General features: G+C 43.6%; 1 protein-coding gene across 1 annotated transcript in view; it reads right to left on the reverse strand.

Moving 5' to 3' along the window:
- Nucleotides 1-22,587, reverse strand: part of FADS1 (fatty acid desaturase 1) — a 54,240-nt gene that overhangs the window by 15,701 nt on the left and 15,952 nt on the right. Inside the window, exons 2-5 of the mRNA XM_077460770.1 lie at nt 18,721-18,831; nt 18,425-18,622; nt 11,448-11,549; nt 10,472-10,600 (exon numbers count right to left, since the gene is read on the reverse strand). Coding sequence (XP_077316896.1) covers nt 10,472-10,600; nt 11,448-11,549; nt 18,425-18,622; nt 18,721-18,831 — 540 coding nt within the window. The remainder of the gene's footprint in view (nt 1-10,471; nt 10,601-11,447; nt 11,550-18,424; nt 18,623-18,720; nt 18,832-22,587) is intronic.

Raw genomic sequence — 22,587 nt, forward strand, 5'->3', positions numbered from 1 at the left:
ATTTCCGCTAGTTAACCCTTTCACCCCCTTTTGCCAGTGTCACTAAGCGATAATTTTTCTGAACACTGCATCAGTGTCGCTAGTGTCGCTAGGTAGCTAGTTATTTTTTTAGGTTCACCGCCAGGTTTTTATAGCGCTAGGTACCCCGATATACTACCCAATAATGGTTTTAACCCCCTGATTGCTGCTAGTTAACCCTTTCACCCCCTTTCACCAGCGATCACAGTATAAGTGTCACTGGTGACGCTGGTTAGCCAGTTAGTTATTTAGGTTCCCCGTCAGGTTTTTATATAGCGCCAGGGACCCCCATATACTACCTAATAAAAATTTGAACCCCCTGATTGCTCCTAGTTAACCCTTTCACCACTGATTACCGTATAAGTGTTACGGGTGACTCTGGTTAGTTTGTTTTTTATAGCATCAGGGCACCCACCATTTATTACCCAATAAAGGTTTAACCCCCTGATCACCCGGCGGGTGATATCAATTAGGTTTTAGGGTCAGGGTCTGCGTCGCCCCAGGCAGCGCTAGGTTAGTGCCAGTACCGCTAACACCCACACGCAAAGCATACACCTCCCGTAGTGGTATAGAATCTGAACAGATCAATATCTGATCTGATCAGATCTATACTAGCGTCCCCAGCAGTTTAGGGTTCCAAAAAAACGCATTGTTAGCGGGATCAGCCCAAATACCTGCTGGCACCTGCGTTTTGCCCCTCTGCCCAGCCCACCCAAGTGCAGTATCGATCGATCACTGTCACTTACAAAACACTAAACACATAACTGCAGCGATCGCAGAGTCAGGCCTGATCCCTGCCATCGCTAACAGGTTTTTTGGTAGCATTTTATATTCAAATCCGGAAGGCAGTGCTTGGTTTTCGGGGTCCCGTACGTGGCTAGGCTCCCAAAAAGTCCCCCACATGTGGTATCCCCGTACTCGGGAGAAGCAGCAGAATTTATTTTGGGGTGTAATTTGACTTCTGCCCATAGCATGTGTGAGCAATATATCATTTAGTGACAACTTTGTGCAAAAAAAAAAAAGTTTGTAATATTCCCGCAACTTTTGGCAAAATATAAAATATTCCATGGACTCAACATGCCTCTCAGTAAATAGCTTGGGGTGTCTACTTTCCAAAATGGGGTCATTTGGGGGGGTTTTGTGCTATTTTGGCATTTTATGGACTTCGAAACTGTGATAGGTAGTGAGGAGTTAAATCAAAAATTTGCACCCTTAGAAATCCTGAAGGTGGTGATTGGTTTTCGGGGTGCCGTGCGCGACTAGACTCCCAAAAAGTCCCACACATGTGGTATCCCCGTACTCAGGAGAAGCAGCAGAATGTATTTTGGGGTGTCATTTCACATATGCCCATAGCATGTGTGAGCAATATATCATTTAGTGACAACTTGGTGCAAAAAAAAAAAAGTTTGTAATATTCCCGCAACTTGTGGCAAAATATAAAATATTCCATGGACTCAACATGCCTCTCAGTAAATAGCTTGGGGTGTCTACTTTCCAAAATGGGGTCATTTTGGGGGGTTTTGTGCTATTTTGGCATTTTATGGCCTTCGAAACTGTGATAGGTAGTGAGGAGTTAAATCAAAAATTTGCACCCTTAGAAATCTTGAAGGTGGTGATTGGTTTTCGGGGTGCCGTGCGCGACTAGACTCCCAAAAAGTCCCACACATGTGGTATCCCCATACTCGGGAGAAGTAGCGGAATATATTTTGGGGTGCAATTCCACATATAACCATGGCATGTGTGAGCAATATATCATTTAGTGACAACTTTTTGTAAAAAAAAATTTTTTTTTTTTTTTGTCATTATTCAATCCCTTAGGACAAAAAAAATAAATATTCAATGGGCTCAACATACCCATCAGCAATTTCCTTGGGGTGTCTACTTTCCAAAATGGGGTCATTTGGGGGGGATTTGTACTGCCCTGCCATTTTAGCACCTCAAGAAATGAGATCGGCAGTCATAAATTAAAAGCTGTGTAAATTCCAGAAAATGTACTCTAGTTTGTAGACGCTATAACTTTTGCGCAAACCAAAAAATATACGCTTATTGACATTTTTTTTACTAAAGACATGTGGCTGAATAAATTTTGCCCTCAATGTATGACTAAAATTTAGTTTATTCGATTTTTCTTATAACAAAAAGAAGAAAATATCTTTTTTTTTCGAAATTTTCGCTCTTTTTCCATTTATATCGCAAAAAAAAAAAAATCGCAGAGGCAATCAAATACCATCAAAAGAAAGCTCTATTTGTGGGAAGAAAAGGACGCAAATTTCGTTTGGGTGCAATATTGCATGACCGCGCAATTACCAGTTAAAGCAGCGCAGTGCGAAATTGCAAAAAGACCTCTGGTCCTTAAGGTATTTATTGGTCCGGAGCTGAAGTGGTTAATAAGGGGGCCCCCAGATACCGCCCCCCCCACCCTATGTGAATGAGTAAGGGGTACGATGTACCCCTAACCATTCACCTGGTGAAAAAAGTGTAAATAAAAAAAACAAATTTTTTATTTATTAGACAGCTCCGGTGGTCTTCTCTTCTTCCATCTTGGAGGGTCTTCTCGCCGGACTCCTCCGCTATCTTCTGCTCTTTTGCTAGCTCTTTTACTAGCGGAGGAGCCCGGATTTCTTCTTCGCCGTCGCTCCCGCTGTCCGGTGGTCTTCTTCCGACCTCGGGGTCTTGTCCCGCTCTACGGTTCTTCTTGCTGGGCCTCTATCTTCTTATAGCTCTTTTACTAGCGTTGGCCCGGTCTTCTGTCGCCGCTACCTTCTTCTCTTCTTCTTCTTCCTTGCAATGTTGACATGACGCTCTCTCTGGCCGCAATGGCAGGGACGTGTTGTGCGGTGACTTATATAGGGACAAGGGGCGGGGTCACCAGGTGATGTCACGTGGTGACCCCGCCCCTTATGATGTCACAGTCCCAGCATCCTCATCGTACCCCATACTCATTCACATAGGGTGGGGGGCCGGTATCTGGGACCCCCTTATTAAAGGGGGCTCCCAGATTCCGATAAGCCTCCCGCCCACAGACCACAACAACCAACGGCCAGGGTTGTTGGGAAGAGGCCCTTGTCCTCATCAACATGGGGACAAGGTGCTTTGGGGTGGGGGGGCGCAGGGCCCCCCTTCCCCAAAGCACCCCCCCATGTTGAGGGCACGTGGCCTGGTACGGCTCAGAAGAGGGGAGGGGGCGCTCGCTCGTCCCCACCCCCTTTCCTGACCGGCCTGGCTGCGTGCTCGGATAAGGGTCTGCTATGGACTTTGGGGGGACCCCCACGCCATTTTTTCGGTGTAGGGCTTCCCCTTTAAATCCATACCAGGTGACGGGGCTAGCAAGATGTCAATCTCGCCGATGGAGGCGGCGACATTGACTTCCTGCGCTAGTCCCGGCTACCTGGAGCCACATTCAAAATGAACAGACTTTTCTCCGTGTGGGCAAGTCCGTTCATTTCAAAAGTTCAGCGGACAGACGGGTAGATTTTGAGTCAAAAGTTCTCTTTCTAAGCCCACCGGACTTTTGGAAAGATAAAGTCCGCCGGTGCCCACACACGGGTGGTTTGTCCAGCGGACTCTGGTCGGCCAGACCAAGTCCGCCGGATAGTCCGATCTTGTGTACGCGAAATAAAAGGAAAATCAGCAGTTGTCCCCTCTGGGGAAAATGATGACACCTGGCATACTATGGATACACAGACTTCCTTAGTTAAAAGGCTCCTTAATAGAGTTCCAAGAACCCCGATCGTCTTGCCTGATTGGATTTTATATGTAAGAGTAAAGTAACTCTAGTGCTCTCCGTTTCCAATAATTTAATAATATAAAAGGTAATAGATACACTTACAAGTAAAGCACAATCAAAATTGTTGTTCAATTTTCTTTACATTTACCTTCAACTATGCCTGATTTTGAATTGTTTAGGTTTGCCCCTAAATTCTTAGGAAACGGTGCAATTCTCTAGGTCCCCAACAAACAGCTTTTTGATAACTGAAATGTATGCAAAAACGTTTACATGACGTGTCCATTACTGTTTTTGTATTCATTTATTGATCTGTATTCTTAATAAAACCCTTTGTACAAGAAAGTGTTTATATGTATATGTATATATTATATGATTTTGGTAAATCTAAAGGAAAGGTGTACAAATGTATAAAAATGATATAGTGTGTAGCCAGCTATACAGTTTGATCTGCTATTCTTGAATCTTAACATTACAGGTTAAACCCACCTAATATCATGTCACACATGTCCTACTGCATGCAGTCTGAGCACTCTCATCAAGTATACACATGCTAATTCTGTGCAGGGTAAAAGGCAACTGGATAAATGCTGACACCTGTGTTTTAACCACCTTATCCCCCAAGCCAAATCTGACATTTCACACTTAAGCCTCGTATACACGATCGGATTGTTCACCAACAATACCGTGGAATTTTGTCCGAAGGGCGTTGGCCCAAACTTTTCTTGCATACACACGGCCACACAATTGTTGGCCAACAATTACAAACATAGTGACGTACTATGTGGTTTTTCAGCTCTTTAGCACCACCTTTTGGGCTCCTTCTGCTAATTTCGAGATTTCATAATTTGTTACGTCACGAATGTTAATTCTCCATTACGAATGCTAGTTTACAACACCGACCGCTTCTGGCTCGTCCTTACTTCCGAGCATGCGTGTTTGTACTTTAGACTTTTGTCCGATGGACTTTTGTACACATGCTTGGAAAATCCAACACACATTTGTTTGCAGAAAATTTGAAAACATGCTAGCCAACATTTGTCCTCAGAAAATCCGACAACAATTGTCCGATGGAGCATACACATGGTCGGATTTACAGCCAACAGCCTGTCATCACACATGTCCCGTCGGAAAGTCCGATCGTGTGTACGCGGCTTTACATGTAAATATCTGCATTTTTTTTGTTAGAAAATGACTTAAAACCCCCAAATATTATTTTTTTTTAAAGCAGAGACCCTGGAAAATAAAATGCTGTTTGTTGCAAATGTTTATTTTGCACAGTATTTGCGTAGCGGTTTTTCAAAAAGCTAATTTTTTGGAAAGGATAAACTTAAATAAATAAGAAAAATAAATGAATTTTTGTGAACACAAACAATATAATGCCCAGATTTTGGAAAAATATAAAAGACAATGTTATGTTGAGTAAATAGATACCAAACATTTTATGCTTTAAAATTGCGCACGTTCGTGGAATGGTGACAAACTAAAGGTACATTAAATTTCCACAGGCGACACTTTAAAAGCCTGTACAGGTTACCAGTTCACAGTCACACATGAGGTCTATAGCTAGAATTATTGCTCTCACTCTGACTTTTGCGGCGATAACTCACATGTGTGGTGCAATCACAGTTTATCTACGCATGTAGGACCCACGTGTCTGTTCGCCTTTGTGTGTGAGCACGGGGTGATGTGGGCGTTTTACATTTTTTTACATTTTATTATTTCTTTTATTTAAATGTATTTTTTTGCACGGTACCTTTATTTGTATTTTTTTGGGTAAACTTTATTGCTTTCACAAGGGATGAACACCATAGCATGGGATGTGACAGGTCCACTTTTTGGAGAGATCTGGGGTCTATTAGACCCCAGATCTCTCCTCTGGCCTCCAAAGCATCCGATCAAACTGAGATTTCTTTGATCAGATGCTTTACAAGCTGATAACAGTTTGCACACAAATAAACCAAAACTGGAAAAGACTAAACTTTCATCACTTCCCGTTTCTGATGTCAGATAAGGGGGGGAAAGAACTTCCGTTCCTTACATTCTTCTCAGTGTATATGACCCCACTGGCTGCATCTCTCTCAGGTTCTCTGATGGAACAGGAGAGCCCAGGAAAGGCAGCAGGAGAGGGAGGGGGGAACCCCTTCCACCACCCATAGGGATCAAGAGCTTTATAGCTTTTTACATTGTGCAGACTTGTCAACTGCAAAAAACAGTACCGGGATTATGGTTGTAGCTACAACTGTGATCCCAGTATAACCACCTCAATACGAGGCCGTATGTCTACATACAGAAGTACTATAGTGGTTAAGTGGCTGCACAGCGTTTGCATTTGGGAGCATTATGCATTATGTCACAACACTAAAGCCAGATCCATGGGAGAGAAGCCAGTGATGTGTTTTTCTAACTAAATATTTTTCTGCATCAAGCTATTTTGTTAATGTAGTATACATTATATAGGGCGTGACCTAGCGGTGTCTGGAAGTGAGGATAGTATGTCACGAGTGGAGAGGATTAACCTGAGACTGTCCAAGCAGTGGATGCACGAGATAGAGGACGGCGTCTCCTCCTGAATGGTGACAGACTGATTTATGCTACTTTGCTGTTTTAAATTTGTATCTTGTAAGGCCCCTTTCACACGGCTTGTCCATGTACAGACTCCACTTTGCTCAACAGGGATCGATCCGCCGATCCCAGCTGAGCAGGCGGATGACAGGTCCGTCTCAGCTGACTGTGCAGAGGACGGGTCAGAGCTCCGCTGTCCTCTATGGCAGTGGTCATCAACCCTGTCCTCAGGGCCCACTAACAGGCCAGGTTTTATGTATCACCTTCGGGAGATGCAGACTAGAATACTGCAATCACTGAGCATCAAATGATATCACCTGTGATGTATTTCAGTTATCTTGCAAACCTGGTCTGTTAGTGGGCCCTGAGGACAGGGTTGATGACCACTGCTCTATGGGGAGATCAGATGAAAACGGACCGCCTGTCCATTTTCATCCAATCCGATTCTCGAGACGGATGGAAAATAGCATTTCCATCCGTCTGGATTTCACAGACAGGATCGGATCGGATATTGGTGAAAGTCAGCGGACATGTCACCGCTGACATCTGCCATTCCATAGGAGTACATGGAGCGTCCGATCACGTCCGCCTGAAAAACTGACAGAACTGATCAGAAAGCCTGTGTGAAAGGGGCCTAATGCCGAGCATGCACGATCAGAATTTCGGCCAGCAAAAGACAGATGAGAATTTTTCATCGGAAAATGCGACCGTGTGTAGGCTCCATCGGAATTTTGCTGGCCGAATTCCCACCAGCAAAAATTTGAGAGCATGTTCTCAATTTTTCAGACGCAAAAACTTTCTATCGGAAATTCCAATCGTGTGTATGCAATTCCGACACGCAAAAACTCACACATGCTCAGATTCAACTAGGAGATGGAAGCTATTGGCTACTGGCTATTGAACTTCCTTTTTCTAGTCCCGTCGTACGTGTTGTACGTCACCGCGTTCTTGACGATCGGAATTTAGTGTGACCGTGTGTATGCAAGACAGCTTGAGCGAAATCCCATCGGCATTCTGTTGGGAAAACCACCAGAGCTTTTTCCGACCAAAATTCCGATCACGTGTATGCGGCATAAGTGTAATCACAAGGGTATGGTTGTTCTAAGACCCCATACACACTATACAACTTTTGTTGTCTGGTTTCCGTAAGATTTACCAAAACCATATAGTGCAAGGGCCTGCCTGATTGCATACAAATTGAAACTCTTAAGGTTTGACCTTATATTATATGGTTTTGGTAAATCTAAAGGAAAAAAAATCTACAGAAAATTGTATAGTGTGTATCCAGCTTAACAATAATAATAAACTAGTTGAAACAAGATTGTGCTATGTGGAGTGTTTATCTTTCTCATGTGATCAACCACCCATGGAGTGATGGATTGAATGGATTGAATCCTGAACAGGCGGATGCCCTTGAGCTTAAAGGCTTCTATATTTTAGCAGTCTGATGAGGGTATACCCATAGGCTGGGTTCACACTGATACTACATGACCGTCATACGACTGTCATCCTACTTTGCTCTGCGACATCTGTCCTACATCTGTCCTACATCTGTCCTACATCCATCCGACTTAAATGAACAGGATACTACTTTCATCCGACTTTGTGATAGTCTGACTTGTCCTTTTACCAATCAAATCAATCCCAGTGTGACATAAATTCCTTTTACTGCTGCTGTATAATCACCATGTCGGATGTCACAAGTCATGGTTAGGACAAGGATCCTACTTTGATTCGACTTCAGTGATATTCAAGGGGCTGAAGTAGAATCAAAGTCAGACCAAAGCAGTACAGGGAGCATTTTCAAAGTCGGACTGACTTGTGTGAGACCAGTTAAGACGGCTCTCATAGGGAAACATTGATTTTCACACGTCATGAGACATGAGCTTCCAATGTTGGAGCTCTTGTCTTACCAGAGGTGCGGATTTCTCTTATGGAACTTTATGAGCTTCAGCCACACTCAGACCCCATACACACTTTTAGATTTTCTGCAGATTTTTGTCTTCGGATCAACCAAAACCATGTAGCACAAGAGCCTGCCTGATTTCATACAAATTGAAACTCTTAAACCTTGTACACACGATCAGATTTTCCTATGTGAAATGTCTGATGACAGGCCGTTGGCAGAAAATCTGACCGTTTGTAACCTCCATCTGACAAATGTTGGATGGCAGGTTTAAAAATTTTCCGCGGACAAATAAAATGTGTGTTTTCGGATTTTCTGAGCATGTGTACACAAGTCTGTCAGACAAAAGTCCAAAGTACAAACACGCATGCTCGGAAGCAAGGACGAGCCAGAAGGGGTCGGTCTTGTAAACTAGCGTTCGTAAAGGAGAATTAACATTCATGATGCACAAAATTATGAAATCTATAAATGCAGCGCACATTCTCTTCTTCTTTAATGGGATAATAATGAAGCTGCTTTGCTGATGATACTGATAAAGTTATTGCAAACAAATTTTCAAAGGCTTTTTTTTTCTAATGATATCAAGAATAATATTATTATGCTTTTTTATTTATTTTTGGGCAAGTTACCACAACACCATTATCTCGTAGTTTTTAAAGGGGTTTTAAAGGTAAATGTTTTTTCACCTTAATGCATTCTATGCATTAAGGTGAAAAAACATCTCACAGTGCCGGCGCCCCCAGTCCCCCCCCCCTCCCGTTTTACTTACCTCACCCCTCGAAAGTCCCGCGCTCGCCCCCGCTGTCCTCTTCACCGCTCAGCCTGGCCGCTGATTGGCTGGATTGAAGGCAGTGCAGCCATTGGCTCACGCTGCTGTCAATCACATCCAATGGCACGGCGCGCTGTCGGGCGGGGCCGTGTGATACAGTGAGCGGCTACAGCCGCCGACTGTATCACGGGAGCGTGCCCGCAGGTGCTTCTCACCATGTGAGGGAGCTCGCATGAATATAAGAAGTACCTGCGGGAAGAAGCAGAGACAGCTGCCGAGGGACCCCAGAAGAGCAGGTTCGGGGCCACTCTGTGCAAAACGAGCTGCACAGTGGAGGTAAGTATAACATGTGTGTTATTTAAAAAAAAAATTACAATCCCTTTAATCTCCAAGATACAACTATGTCGGTGTCCCTTGTCAATTTTACATTATATTTTTTTTAATGTAACTGCCTTCTCCCAAACTGTCATTTGAAGTAAAACACATAGCCAAGTATTATTCTCCACAATTTTTTTACTGTGTATTAAAAAAAGAAAACAAATAAAATTAGAGATGCCATCTGCCAATAGAACTTAACCAAAAAGTACATTCTATGCTTCCAAAAATATAGAAAATATACCAAATCAAATCATTATTATTCAACCAAAAATATTATGTCAAAGCAATAACTCCAAGGCGAATAATAAATAACATGTTATCTCCTCCAATTCCACAACATGTCTGGTTGATGACGGCTGTTCAGAAACAAACTGAAAAGCGCAAAATGAAAAGTGCGAAATGGAAAGCGCGGAACCAACACTCAAACTTCTACTAACATGAAATTAGCAGAAGGAGCCCAAAGGGTGGCGCTAAAGAGCTGAAAAACCATGTAGTATGTCAATAGGTTCGTAATTGTTGGCCAGCAATTGTGTGGCCGTGTATATGCAAGACAAGTTTGGGCCAACGCCCTTCAGACAAAATTTCACGGTTTTGTTGGCAAACAATCCGAACATATGTATGAGGCTTAAGTATGAAATGTCAGATTTGGCCTTGGGGGGTAAGGTGGTTAAAACACAGGTGTCAGAATTCTTCAGATGTTTTAAGCAGCTGCTTTTATATAATATATATTTTTTATTTCTTTATTTACCTGCATAGGATTGCAGTTGTATCCAGCAATAAGGGGTACTTCAAGGCACCATAGCGCTGAGTGTTGTGTGAAGGCCGTTTGTTTGTATACTTGGTAAACATGAAGTCATGCATTTGTCTAGATACACTGATGAAATACATATATGTGACCTTTTTTTTTATCAGCTAAAGGATTTATGATTCAATTCCTTCAGTCTTGTGATCTAAGTGCCCCTGTGAAAACACACAGCCAAGTCCTGATTGGCTCTAAGTCAGATACATAGCTGAAATCTGTATAGAGTTCAGTTTTCAACTTCATAAATACTATTTAATATGTTATGGCATTTACTATTTCTCCTGCTTAACCACTACTATATGTCCTTACCTCCACTGACAGCTTCTTGCCCAGTGCAAAGAAAAGCGGGTGCATATTAATATCTGGGTCCTTGCGAAAGCAGTTGGGTTTGGCATGATGCTGGAAATGCAAGTGATTCCACCAGCTGGCAGGAGCGCCCTGTGCCAGGAAAAAGGGGAGATTACATATAGAAGGCATATAAAAACAGTCAAAGACAGATAGTTTGTGATGGGGAAGCTCATAAAACAATGCAAACAGCATACACAGAAATGATATACACTGACAGCAATGAAAACAAGCTAAGGTGATATTACAGGCATACTTACCTGCTCTGTGCAGTGGTTTTTGCACAGAGCAGCTCTGATCTTCCTTTTGGTCCCCTGCCGGCGCTCCTGGCCCCTCCTTACTATCGGTTGTCTTTCAGGGGTTGGGAAGGGAACTCTTAGGCCCCTTTCACATGTGTGGACAGTATGTCCGTATTTCATCCATCCGTTTTCAGATGAAATACAGACATACATGCATCCCTATGGGATAGTGGGTGTCACACCCGATATCATCCGTCTCCGCTATGGTCCGGCTCTGTGGACAGAGGAAAATCCTATTTTTCTATCCGTCTGCAGATCGTCTTCATCCAATCCCCCCTTAGGGGAGAGCGGAGATCTGACAGGGTGGTCCCAGTACAGTGTGCAGGGACTGTCCTGTCATCCACCAGCTCAGCGGGGATCAATGGAGCGATCCCGGCTGAGCAAGCGGATGTTCATGGGGCGGATCATCATGGATCCGTCCCGTGTGAAAGGACCCTTAAGGTATGAACATACCAAGACACTTTGGACAATTTCATGCTCCCAACATGACTGTGCACCAGTGCACAATGCCAGGTCCAGAAAGTCATGGATGAGCGAGTATGGGGTGGAAGAACTTGACTGGCCATCCCAATACTTTTGAAAATATTGAGTTATTAATAGTCATATAGTTTTTTATACATCTGATTACCAATCACACCCACCTTCAACTGTCCGATCACAAAATGATGTACTAGGTGATTCCACTTTGACTTGCTGAAAACTGACAGGTGGCCAAAATCATGTTGCAGCCACCCAGCCTGAGCCTGAGAAAGAATGGGGAGAGAGTGTTAATCGACGTCAAATGTGATTAAAGACATGCTGTACATTTTTTCAACTGGTTGAGCTAGATGAACTTGTGCCTGTTTGCAACCTAACTATGTAACTCATGACTTAGGCTGGGTTCACATTATCTTCGCCTGCGGCTCACCGCAGGGGTCCGGTGCGTCCCAGTTCTCCGTTTCCTGAAATGGACCAAAAGACACACAGGGCTCCTGTGCAAATTCACACCGGAGTCGCATAGAAGGCCTGTCAAATCTCCTGCTATTGCAAATTGGATGGGGGGAACCCGATAGTGTGAACCCAGCCTTAAAGTACAACACAAGGCAAAACTTTTTATTCATTCTGGATAGAGTGGAGAGGCATTAGAACACCTGTCAGGTTCTTATTGCTGTCCTCTCTATTTGTTTGCCTTTATCATTAAGGTCGGGTTCACACCTCCAATGCATGCGGCTCACAGCAGGGGTCCGTGCGTCTCTGCTCTCCATTTCAGGGACGAATCAGGGACAAATTTTTGCCTGAATTCAGCCCTGAAATTGAGCCAAAGACACACCGCGTTCCTGTGCAAGCCGCTCCGCAGCCACAATGGAGATATGTGAACTGGCTCCATAGAGGGCCAGTCGCACTCCCCTGCCATGTGAATTGGATGTGGGGAAACCAGCATCCAATTCATATAGGTTTGAAGCCAGCCTGAAAGTCAAAGTAAATGAAAATCTCAAATTTTGAGTATTATTTCAAATTAATAGAGGGGAAATCCTCAATTGGGAGCACTAGTTTTGGTGACCTGGGGGGCCCCAAGGGATTCCCCTAATTTGTAGGGATTTCCTCTTACTTCCCGTTTTGGCTATGGGACAGGACGTGAAAGGAATTTATGTAGTAACTTATGTAGGAGAATTAGTTCAATCTCTGTGTATCACCTGAAGCCAGTCATTTTAATGGGTATATGTTTGGGCTCTTTCACAAGGAAACGTCAGTTTATGGAGCCCGCTCTGCTCAGTGGGGGATCACTCTGTTGATTCCCGCTGAGCAGGAAGATGACAGGTCTGTGCAGGGACAGACCTGTCAGAGCGCTGCTCTCTCCGATCCTCAGACGGATGGAAAAGTAGGTTTTTCCTCCGTCACACTTTTTCGGAACGGAGCGGGTCAGGTGTCAGCAGAAGTGTCACCGCTGACATCCGACGCTCCATAGAGGTCTATGGAGCGTCCATTCAGATCCGCCTAAGAAACTGACAGGCGGACCTGAACGGATTGTTCGCGTGAAAGAGGCCTAAGGGTTTACAACCACTTTAATTACTGCTCAGCTATCCTCAGGGCTGGATCTCCATCACAAGCACACAACCTTGGACTCCCAAAACAGCATCACCTCTACTACACAGCATATTTTTTGGTTTTACTGAATTTAGCCTGATTTACTAAATATAAAATCGATTTTTTTTTCTTTGGAAGATGACTGCATTTCTACTAATAATAGGAAAAAAAAGATTTGGATAACAAGGAAAAGCAGCATATTTGCCTATAATGGCTAAAGGAAGATCTAGCCCTGGCAGTGTTTTGTCACCCCCAAATAATTCAGTATACGTTCTATGATACCCGGGCCTACCCAGACACACAGAGATAGACAAAGTTTTCTTTAGTTCGTTTCTCAACACCGAGATATGCAGAATTCTTCTTCCATTTCCTTTTGAAACCAGATAGGAGGGGGGATGTTCCGGCTAGAAACACAAATGCATATTACGGGCTTCTTTTTCTGCACAATAACTGATAGAACTGATAAAAGAAAGATGTCATGTGCCACAACTACCATGCCATCAAAAAAAAAAAAACTCCCAGCCTGCGTTCTACTCGTTTTGCTAAAGGAAACCTATCATAAAAGGCATTATGTGGGGTGCCACTGTGGGCCCTATGAAAATGCAAGCTGCCTGGTTGTCATGCTAATCCTTTGGTCACTGACCTGCAACATTTATACAGTAAGGGAAGTCAGAAATCCTGATCTACCTACTTGTTCTACACCAGCAACTCAGAAAGTATCAAAGCATTTGTAAAGACAACTTTGTTTTTTTCTTTTAAAGTGGTTGTAAAGACTTAAGGTTTTTTACCTTTGTGCATTCTATGCATGAAGGTAAAAAAACCTTCAGTGTGCAACTTCCCCCTCAGCCTCCTCTATTACTTACCTAAGCCTGATCTTGATCCAGCCATGTGCATGAGACTCAAGGCTCTCCCAGGTCTCTCCCTCCGGATTGGCCCAGATACAATAGCAGGAGCCATTGGCTCTTGCTGCTGTCAATCACAGCCAGTGAGACTGGGGCAGGGTTGAGCCTGCGCTCTCTGTGTCTTATGGACGCAGAGAGCTGACTCAGGAATGAGCACGCACGAATGCCCCCACAGCAAGCAGCTTGCTATCGGGCACTTGGCAAGGTTTAAGGGCCCAGAGCACCAGTGAGGTACCCGAGAAGAGGATCAGGGCTGCTCTGTGCAAAACCACTACACGGAGCAGGTAAGTATGACATGTTTGTTATTTTTTTTAAATAAAAATGTTTCCTTTATTATCACTTTAAGATAACAAATGTAGTATACCTACCTGCTCTGTGCAGTGGTATAGCACACAGTGGCCCCAATTCTCCCCTTGTGGGGTCCCCTGTTGGCGCCCCTGGCTCCTCCTCTTCTCGGTGTGCCACCAGAGGAAGCTGCTTCCTCTAGTGGCGCAGCTGCGGGCTTGATCTCAAACAGCGAGGTGGTGGTCGAGGGGGAGATACACATGCTGAAACATTTTTTTAACTAAATGCTGGGAATGCATTAAGGTAAACATTTTTAAGGCTTACAACCACTATAACCGCTTCATCCCCAGAAGATTTGGCTGCTGAATGACCAGGTCATTTTCTGCGATTCGGCACTGTGCTGCTTTAACTGACAAGTGCGCAATTGTGCGGCGCTGCACATAAACAAAATTGACGTCCTTTTTTCCCCACAGATAGAGCTTTCATTTGGTGGTATTTGATCATCTCTGCGGTTTTTATTTTTTGCACTATAAACAATTTTGAAGAAAAAACACAATATTTTGTACTTTTTGCTATAATAAATACGTATTCTTCTACATATTTTTGGTAATAAAAATCGCAATAAGCGTATATTGATTGGTTTGTGCAAAAGTTATAGCGTCTACATAATAGGGGATAGATTTATAGCATTTTTTTTTTTTTTTTTTTTTTTTTTTACTAGTAATGGCAGCGATCTGCGTTTTTTTTGCAAATAACAATTTATTTATTTTTCGTGGTCGTATAACAAAAGTAATAGTACAGGCATACAGCAATAGTAGTATGGCTCCCAAAATACATGGGGCCCATTGTAGACAGACAGTGCAGGAGAAGACAGTATTGGGAGATGCAGCGAGATCAGGCAATCCAACCCAGGGTGCACAGCAGGATGGAAGACACCAAGAGTCAGTTATCCGTGCTGGGAACCAAAAGGCCACCCAGGGTCTGCTGCCTAGCTTATATGCCAGACTTAAAACAGAACAAGGACCATCAGTAGTATTAACAAAAAGAGTGGAAGAGAGAAGAAGAGAGAGAAGGAAAGAAAGAGGAAGAGACATAGAAAAGGGAATAGAATGCCAACGGTCCACATCACCATGTCCACACCGGTTCACCATCAGTCCTCCAGCAGCCGCCATCTCCCCCAGATCAGGTCATGCTCCTCAAGCCTATCCCTCACCCTGGCAGTCATTTTCTCCATGAGCTCAACATCCTTGATCCTAGAGTAAAGGGCCTCCCTAGACGGAGGCAACGGATTTTTCCAGTTTAGGGCTATCAGGCAGCGGGCCGCTGTCAGGATATGCCTAATGAGCTTCCGGCCCGGCCTAGCCAGTGCGGGTTGGGACAGGCCCAGTAAGAAGAATTTAGGGGAGTGGGGTACAGAAACGTTGAATAAACGCTGGAGCAGCCTACGAGTCATGAGCCAGTATGGGGCAATCAGGGGACAGGCCCAGTAGATGTGGAACAAGGAGCCCCGCTCCTTCAGACATCGCCAGCAGCGATCTGAGGTGGAGGGGTATATCCTGTGGAGAATATCCGGGGTCTGATACCAGAAGAAGAGGATTTTGTAGGAATTCTCTTTGTACAGTAAACACAGAGAGGAGATCTCAGATTTTTATCGGGAATGTGACATTATGGCGGACACATCGGACACTTTTTGACACATTTTTGCGACCATTGGCATTTATACAGCGATCAATGCTATAAAAATGCACTGATTACTGTAAAAATGTCACTGGCAGGGAAGGGGTTAACACTACGGGGCGATCAAGGGGCTAACTGTGTTCCCTCTTTGTGTTCTAACTGAAGGGGGGAGGGGACTGTCTAGGGGAGATGACAGATTGCTGTTCATATTTTGTATGAACACACAATCTGTCTCTTCTCCCCTCAGAAAACCGGGATCTCTGTGTTTACACACAGAGATCCCGGTTCTCGGTGTATGACGAGCGATCGTGGTCACTCGCATCGGCTTCTGGGGCGAGCAGCGGGCGTGCATGTGCCACCGTGGCCACAAGGCGAAGCGACGTAACATAACGTTTCGCTCAGCCGTGCCATTCTACTGCAGGAAAACTGCAGTGGCTGGTCGGCAAGTGGTTAAAGATGGATGAGCAGATGGAGACACTCGTTTTTGTAACCTGGGGGGCTCCAAGATTCCTTTAATTTTCAGGGATTTCCTCTCGCTTCCTGCTTTGGCTATGGGACAGGAAGTGAAGGGAAATCTCCCTACCCTAATGGGACACAGATGGCAAAAAAAAAAAAAAAACCTCACAGGGGTTATAATCCTCCCTTACTCTTTCCAAAATGGATGAAAAAAGCTTTGCCTATACTTCTACTTCAAATTTAATTACTGAAAGTGTATTTTGTTAGTCCTGTTTGATAAGTGCAAAAAATACCTGTTGGTCCTGCCAGAAATCTTGTAAGCTGATTAATTTCTTTACTTTCTGCCTGCATTGACTGTTAACAGTTAGCACTGTGCCTAACTAGTTCAGTGGAGTTATGGATCACCCCATGTTTAGGAGAAGAGCAAAGGAGGAAATGTTATGTAGTCCTGTCCTAGAGTGACAACGCTGCTCCTCTATACATACAATATAGTGAGTAAGCATTGTCCCCATAGGACAGGAAGTGTTGATGGCAGAATCACCAGGTGACTCATACACTTTAAAGAATAATTTCAGGTATGGATATTTTGTACATATTTACATTGGTGCAGCTTGGACCAATGTAACTATGTACACTATAGTACCAAAAGTATTGGGCCTGCCTTTACACACACATGAACTTTAATGACATCCCAGTCTTAGTCCGTAGGGTTCAATATTGAGTTGGCCCACCCTTTGCAGCTACAACTCTTCTGGAAAGGGTGTCCACAAGGTTTAGGAGTGTGTCTATGGGAATGTTTGACCATTCTTTCAGAAGCACATTTGTGAGGTCAGGCACTGATGTTGGATGGAAAGGTCTGGCTCACAGTCTCTGCTCTAATTCATCCCAAAGGTGTTCTTTTGGGTTGAGGTCAGGATTCTGTGCAGGTCAGTCAAGTTCCTCCACCCCAAACACGCTTATCCATGTCTTTATGGACCTTGCTTTGTGCACTGGTGCGCAGTCATGTTGGAACAGGAAGGGGCCATCTCCAAACTGTTCCCACAAAGTTGGGAGCATGAAGGTGTCCAAAATGTTTTGGTATGCTGATGCCTTAAGAGTTCCCATCCCTAAAAGTAACCCAACCCCTGAAAAACAACCCCACACCATGATACACTCTCCACCAAATGATTTGAACCAGTGCACAAAACAAGGTCCATAAAGACATGGATGAGCGAGTTTGGGGTGGAGTAACTTGACTGGCCTGCACAGTCCTGACCTCAACCCAATAGAACACCTTTGGGATGAATTAAAGTGAAGACTGTGAGCCAGGCCTTCTTGTCCACATCAGTGTCTGACCTCACAACTGCGCTTCTGGAAGAATGGTCAAACATTCCCATAGACACACTCCTAAACCTTGAGGACAGCCTTCCCAGAAGAGTTGAAGCTGTTATAGCTGCAAAGGGTGGGTTAATTTAATATTGAACCCTATGGACTAGGACTGGGATGCCATTAAAGTTCACATGTGTGTAAAGGCAATATTTGGTAATACAGTTTATATACGGTACCATACCTGGCCGATGCCCCGGAAGTTGGATATCACTGTAGTAGACATTGCTACTCCAGTTATTTCCACTTGCTTCAGGTCCCGTGTTGAGTCGCTGGCCTGCAGCATTCTCAACATAGGAGGGTGCCCACTTGGCACAAGCACCATTTTAAAAATGTTTTTTAATATATGAATGAATTCACAGAGCTCACTGATGAACAAGGCAGAGAGGCAGGTAGTATGCTCTTCACCTCGTCCAATCAGAATATGCTTTGCATTCATTCAAAAAATGCAAAGCATACTCTGAATGGCGTCTTTGCCGAGCAAATGCCCTCCTGTGTTCAAAATGCAGCAGGCCAGCCACTTGGTGTGAGACCCAGAGCCAAATGGAGATCACTGGGGTAGTGGTCTCTACTACAGTGATTTCCAGCTTCCAGTGGGATTCCACAGATATAGTATATAAATGATTACATTGCTCCAAGCTCGATCAATGTAACTATGTATATAATATCCATAAATGGAATTCTACTTTAGGTTTTAGATTTAGTTACCATTTCTGCAAACAACCAGGGTGATTTTGTGTTGCAAAGAACCTATAACATTTGCTCAGCATCTGATAATTTACATGACAAGAACACGCATGTGAGATCTTCTGAGATCAGAGCTGCTTTCCAAAGTCTGCAATAACTCCATACCACTGAATGATCATTACCTGAACAGTGCCTAGGATCAGAGATGTGATCAGGAATGGGATGAGTGAAGGACCAAAATAATACAGATTCAGCCAGCCTAGTACATCCAGCAGCAGAATGTGCAGAAGAACACCAAAGAAAAATAATTTATTGGGATTAAGGAGATCCATCTGTTCCACGGTGGAGCGCAGTGTGCGGAAATCCTCCACCATAGCCGCCTGTGGGAGAGAAAAAAATCAAACATCAGCAATGCTAAAGGGGGAGACAAATTACAGGGCAGAGAAATTATACGCCAGGCAACATGTGGACTCCTTACATTCTTGCTGGGCTCCACACAAGGCTGTCCAGGCGCCAGCTCCCCAATCAGCAGGCATTTCATATACTTCTGTACTAACTCCTTATCAATGTGGAATGCAGTGAACGGGTCCTGAGGAGTAAGAGAGATAAACGGGTACAAATAGTTATCATTTTTCTAAATCATCTGATAAAGTTTATATATATATATATATATATATATATATAAAAATTATAATTATTATTATAATATATATATATATATATATATATTTTTTTTTATATATATATTTTTATATATATATATATATATATATATATATATATATATATATATATATATATATATATATATATATATATATTTATACATATACATACATACATACATACATACACACACACACACATTGTATATTATATATACACACACACACACACACACACACACACTCACACACACATAGTAAGGTTTAATTTATACAAAACTAATGATACTTTGCTCTCAACTCTTGTGAATAAATGTTATGTGCAGTCAATAAGTTGCTGCAGGCATCTACATGCATTCCTGCAAACACTAATAGATTCATATAATAAAGGAAGCCAGGCTACTTATTAACACCTATCTATATACTATATGTGCATTAAATCTCGATTTCCCCCAATACCTATGGCAATAAATAAATAAATCCTAATTAGGAAAGAATATCTCCGTGCTACCAGGACAACAATAAACAACAGAACACTAGCTGCAGCAGACACCGAACTGGTCAAACCGCACCAACAATAAGTAAATAAAAATCAATATAGGATGTTGCGCTCTAGTGAAAAAATTTGTACCATAAATAAAGTGCTAAATTAAAGTGCTATATAAAGTGACATCACATGTGCAAAATTGCATAAAACGCTTATGTAATGACAACGTATGTGCAAATTTGCATAGAAACGCACACAAATGCTAAATAATCACATAACCTTCAAGTTGCAAAAAAAGGCATATAAAGTGACATTGCATGTGCAAAATTGCATAGAAACGCATAAAATTGCTACATAAATCGCATAACTTTGAAATTGCATAGAATAAAAAAGGTGCTAATGCGGACAAAATACGAGGTAGAGTCCTACAGTGCACATGAATCGGGACCGATGTCCCTCTCGCTGCCGCTGGTGAACGATTACCGACTCTGTTTACGTCACATGATCAGCTTGGCTGACCACGTGGAAAGGGGTCGAGATCGACTCGCTGATCACAGAGCACACCGCGCTCGCCCTGCACGGGGTTCGCAGGCCGCTCAAGCACGGGAGGACGTCCAGGGATGCCCTCCCGGCAAATTATGTCCGCGCTGCAACCATCTTTCGGCTACAGTGCGAACGGGAAGTGCTTACAACGCGCTTTTACCTTACAGCGGTAAGATAAGGTAGCCACTGCACACCTGAGGTGTTTATACACTGAAGAGGATTCACATCACCTATGCACTAAAAGACTGTATTTTCACTGACTGTCACTTGGAGCACAGCACTTCACCGCATCCTATCTTCATTTTATTTTTACATTTTTTCTATTCATTGTGCACTGTTGGACTCTAGCTCATATTTTTTCCGCATTAGCACCTTTTTATTCTATGCAATTTAAAGGTTATGCGATTATGTAGCAATTTTATGCATTTCTATGCAATTTTGCACATGCAATGTCACTTTATATGCCTTTTTTGCAACTTGAAGGTTATGTGATTATTTAGCATTTATGTGCGTTTCTATGCAAATTTGCACATACGTTGTCATTACATAAGCATTTTATGCAATTTTGCACATGTGATGTCACTTTATATAGCACTTTAACTAATTTAGCACTTTATTTATGGTACAAATTTTTTCACTAGAGCGCGACACCATATATTGATTATTATTCAAATAAATAAATCCTTATGCATGAATCTCTACCTTAAAGTGGTTGTAAACCCGCGCTCAGTGCGCCTGCGTGCCGCTGTCTACGGCGCATGCGCCGTAGACAGCGGTGCCTGTTTTCGGGCAAATATCTCCTAAACCATATAGGTTTAGGAGATATTGCTTGGACCTACAGGTAAGCCTTAATCTAGGCTTACCTGTAGGTCCAAGCAATATCTCCTAAACCTATATGGTTTAGGAGATATTTGCCCGAAAACAGGCACCGCTGTCTACGGCGCATGCGCCGTAGACAGCGGCGCGCAGGCGCACTGAGCGCGGCATTCTCAGCGACGGAGCTGCCGCGCGTGTCGGCTCCCGTGCGCATGCGCGGGAGTGACGTCATCGCGGCTTCGCCGAATGACAGCGGCGGAGCTACGAGACCCCACCAACAAGATGGATGCGGCGGACTACAGGGGACAGCGGCGACTTCGCTGGCTCCTGTGTCAGGTAAGTGACACATAATGGGCTACTATGCTTTGCCTTTACAGGGAATGAAAGAGGAAGTAAACTCATCAGGGTTTACTTCCTCTTTAATCACAAATATTCTAATGTATCTGAAAAAAATAAATAAAATACATTTAACTACTGAAACTTTGTTTTTTTGCCAAACGTTAGTATTATACAGGACTTATATAGCGCCAACAGTTTGCGCAGCACTTTACAACATGAGGGCAGACAGAACAGTTACAATACAATACAGGAGGAATCAGAGGGCCCTGCTCGTTAGAGCTTACACTCTAATGCCGCGTACACACGATCAGACTATCCGGCGGACTTAGTCTGGCGGACAAACCGCCGTAAAGTCCACCGGACTGTCCAAATGGGCGGACCTGCCCACACACGTGACTTTTCCGGCGGACTAGGTCTGGCGGACTATTATCCGCCGTACTTTTGAAATGAATGGACTTGCCCACACACACGGAGGAAAGACCATTCATTTTGAGCGCGGCTCCAGGTCGAATGTTGACCTAACAAATTACTTCAATCAGTGCATTACCCTTTAAGGGCTAGTGACTCCACTTCTCCTTTGTCGCTACTTCCTCTATGGGGGCAATAGATAGGATGGCTGAAAAGAAGAAAGATGACCTCATCATGTTTCAAAGTATAGAAAATAAGTTGGAGTTGGGCTTTAAGCACTCTGGACTCTTATTGTCAGAGATCCTGATATTTTAGATACAGTTCTAGGATGAGTACCCACATCCATTAAGGACCTGTCTGCCCAATGCTCAGGTTGTCAGACCAGTGACCTGAGAAGGCTTCATAATTCTTTGACATAATGCCAGTTACAGGATATTAATCCTCCAACCAGTCTCCAGCTATATTAAAGTGACTGTAAACCTTTATTTTTTTTATTAAAATAAAAAAAGAGGCTTATACTTACCTGTTCTGTGCAGTGGTAGAGCAGCGCGGCTTTGAACATTCTCTTCGGGGGACCCCCCACCGGCGATATCCGCTCATCCTCTCCTGTGTATGTCCCCATAGCAATCTGCATGCTATGGGGGCACACTTGGGAGTGAGCTCCTGAGTGGGGCTGTGTGCATCCATAGACACGCACAGCACCACAGCACAGCGCTGCCCCCCTCCCCTCGCTGTTTCTTCCCAGGATTTGACTCATAGCAGCAGGAGCTAATAATGGCTCTCGCTTCTCTGAGCAAAGCATGTGAAAGCAGAGAGGGAGAAGAGCAGCTGGGTACAACATTGGATCCATGGAGGAGTCAAGTAAGTGTCGGGGGGGGGGGGGGGGGGGGGGTGGGGGAATAGCATTGGAAGTTTTTATCTTAATGCAGAGAATACATTTAGAACCACTTTAAAAAGCCATTAAGCCCTAATGAAGGGGCTTCTAAAGCCTCTGAAACACTCTGGCTCTTTTGGACAATGCTTGTAACCCATCATTTCTGGACAGTAATAATAGTGTAGTGCTTCTCTTCTTACTAGTCCTAAAGAG

The sequence above is a fragment of the Lithobates pipiens genome, unplaced genomic scaffold (assembly GCF_037356315.1).
Source record: "Lithobates pipiens isolate NorthernLeopardFrog02 unplaced genomic scaffold, aLitPip1_a1.2 Scaffold_10, whole genome shotgun sequence".
Classification (NCBI taxonomy): Eukaryota; Metazoa; Chordata; class Amphibia; order Anura; family Ranidae; genus Lithobates; species Lithobates pipiens.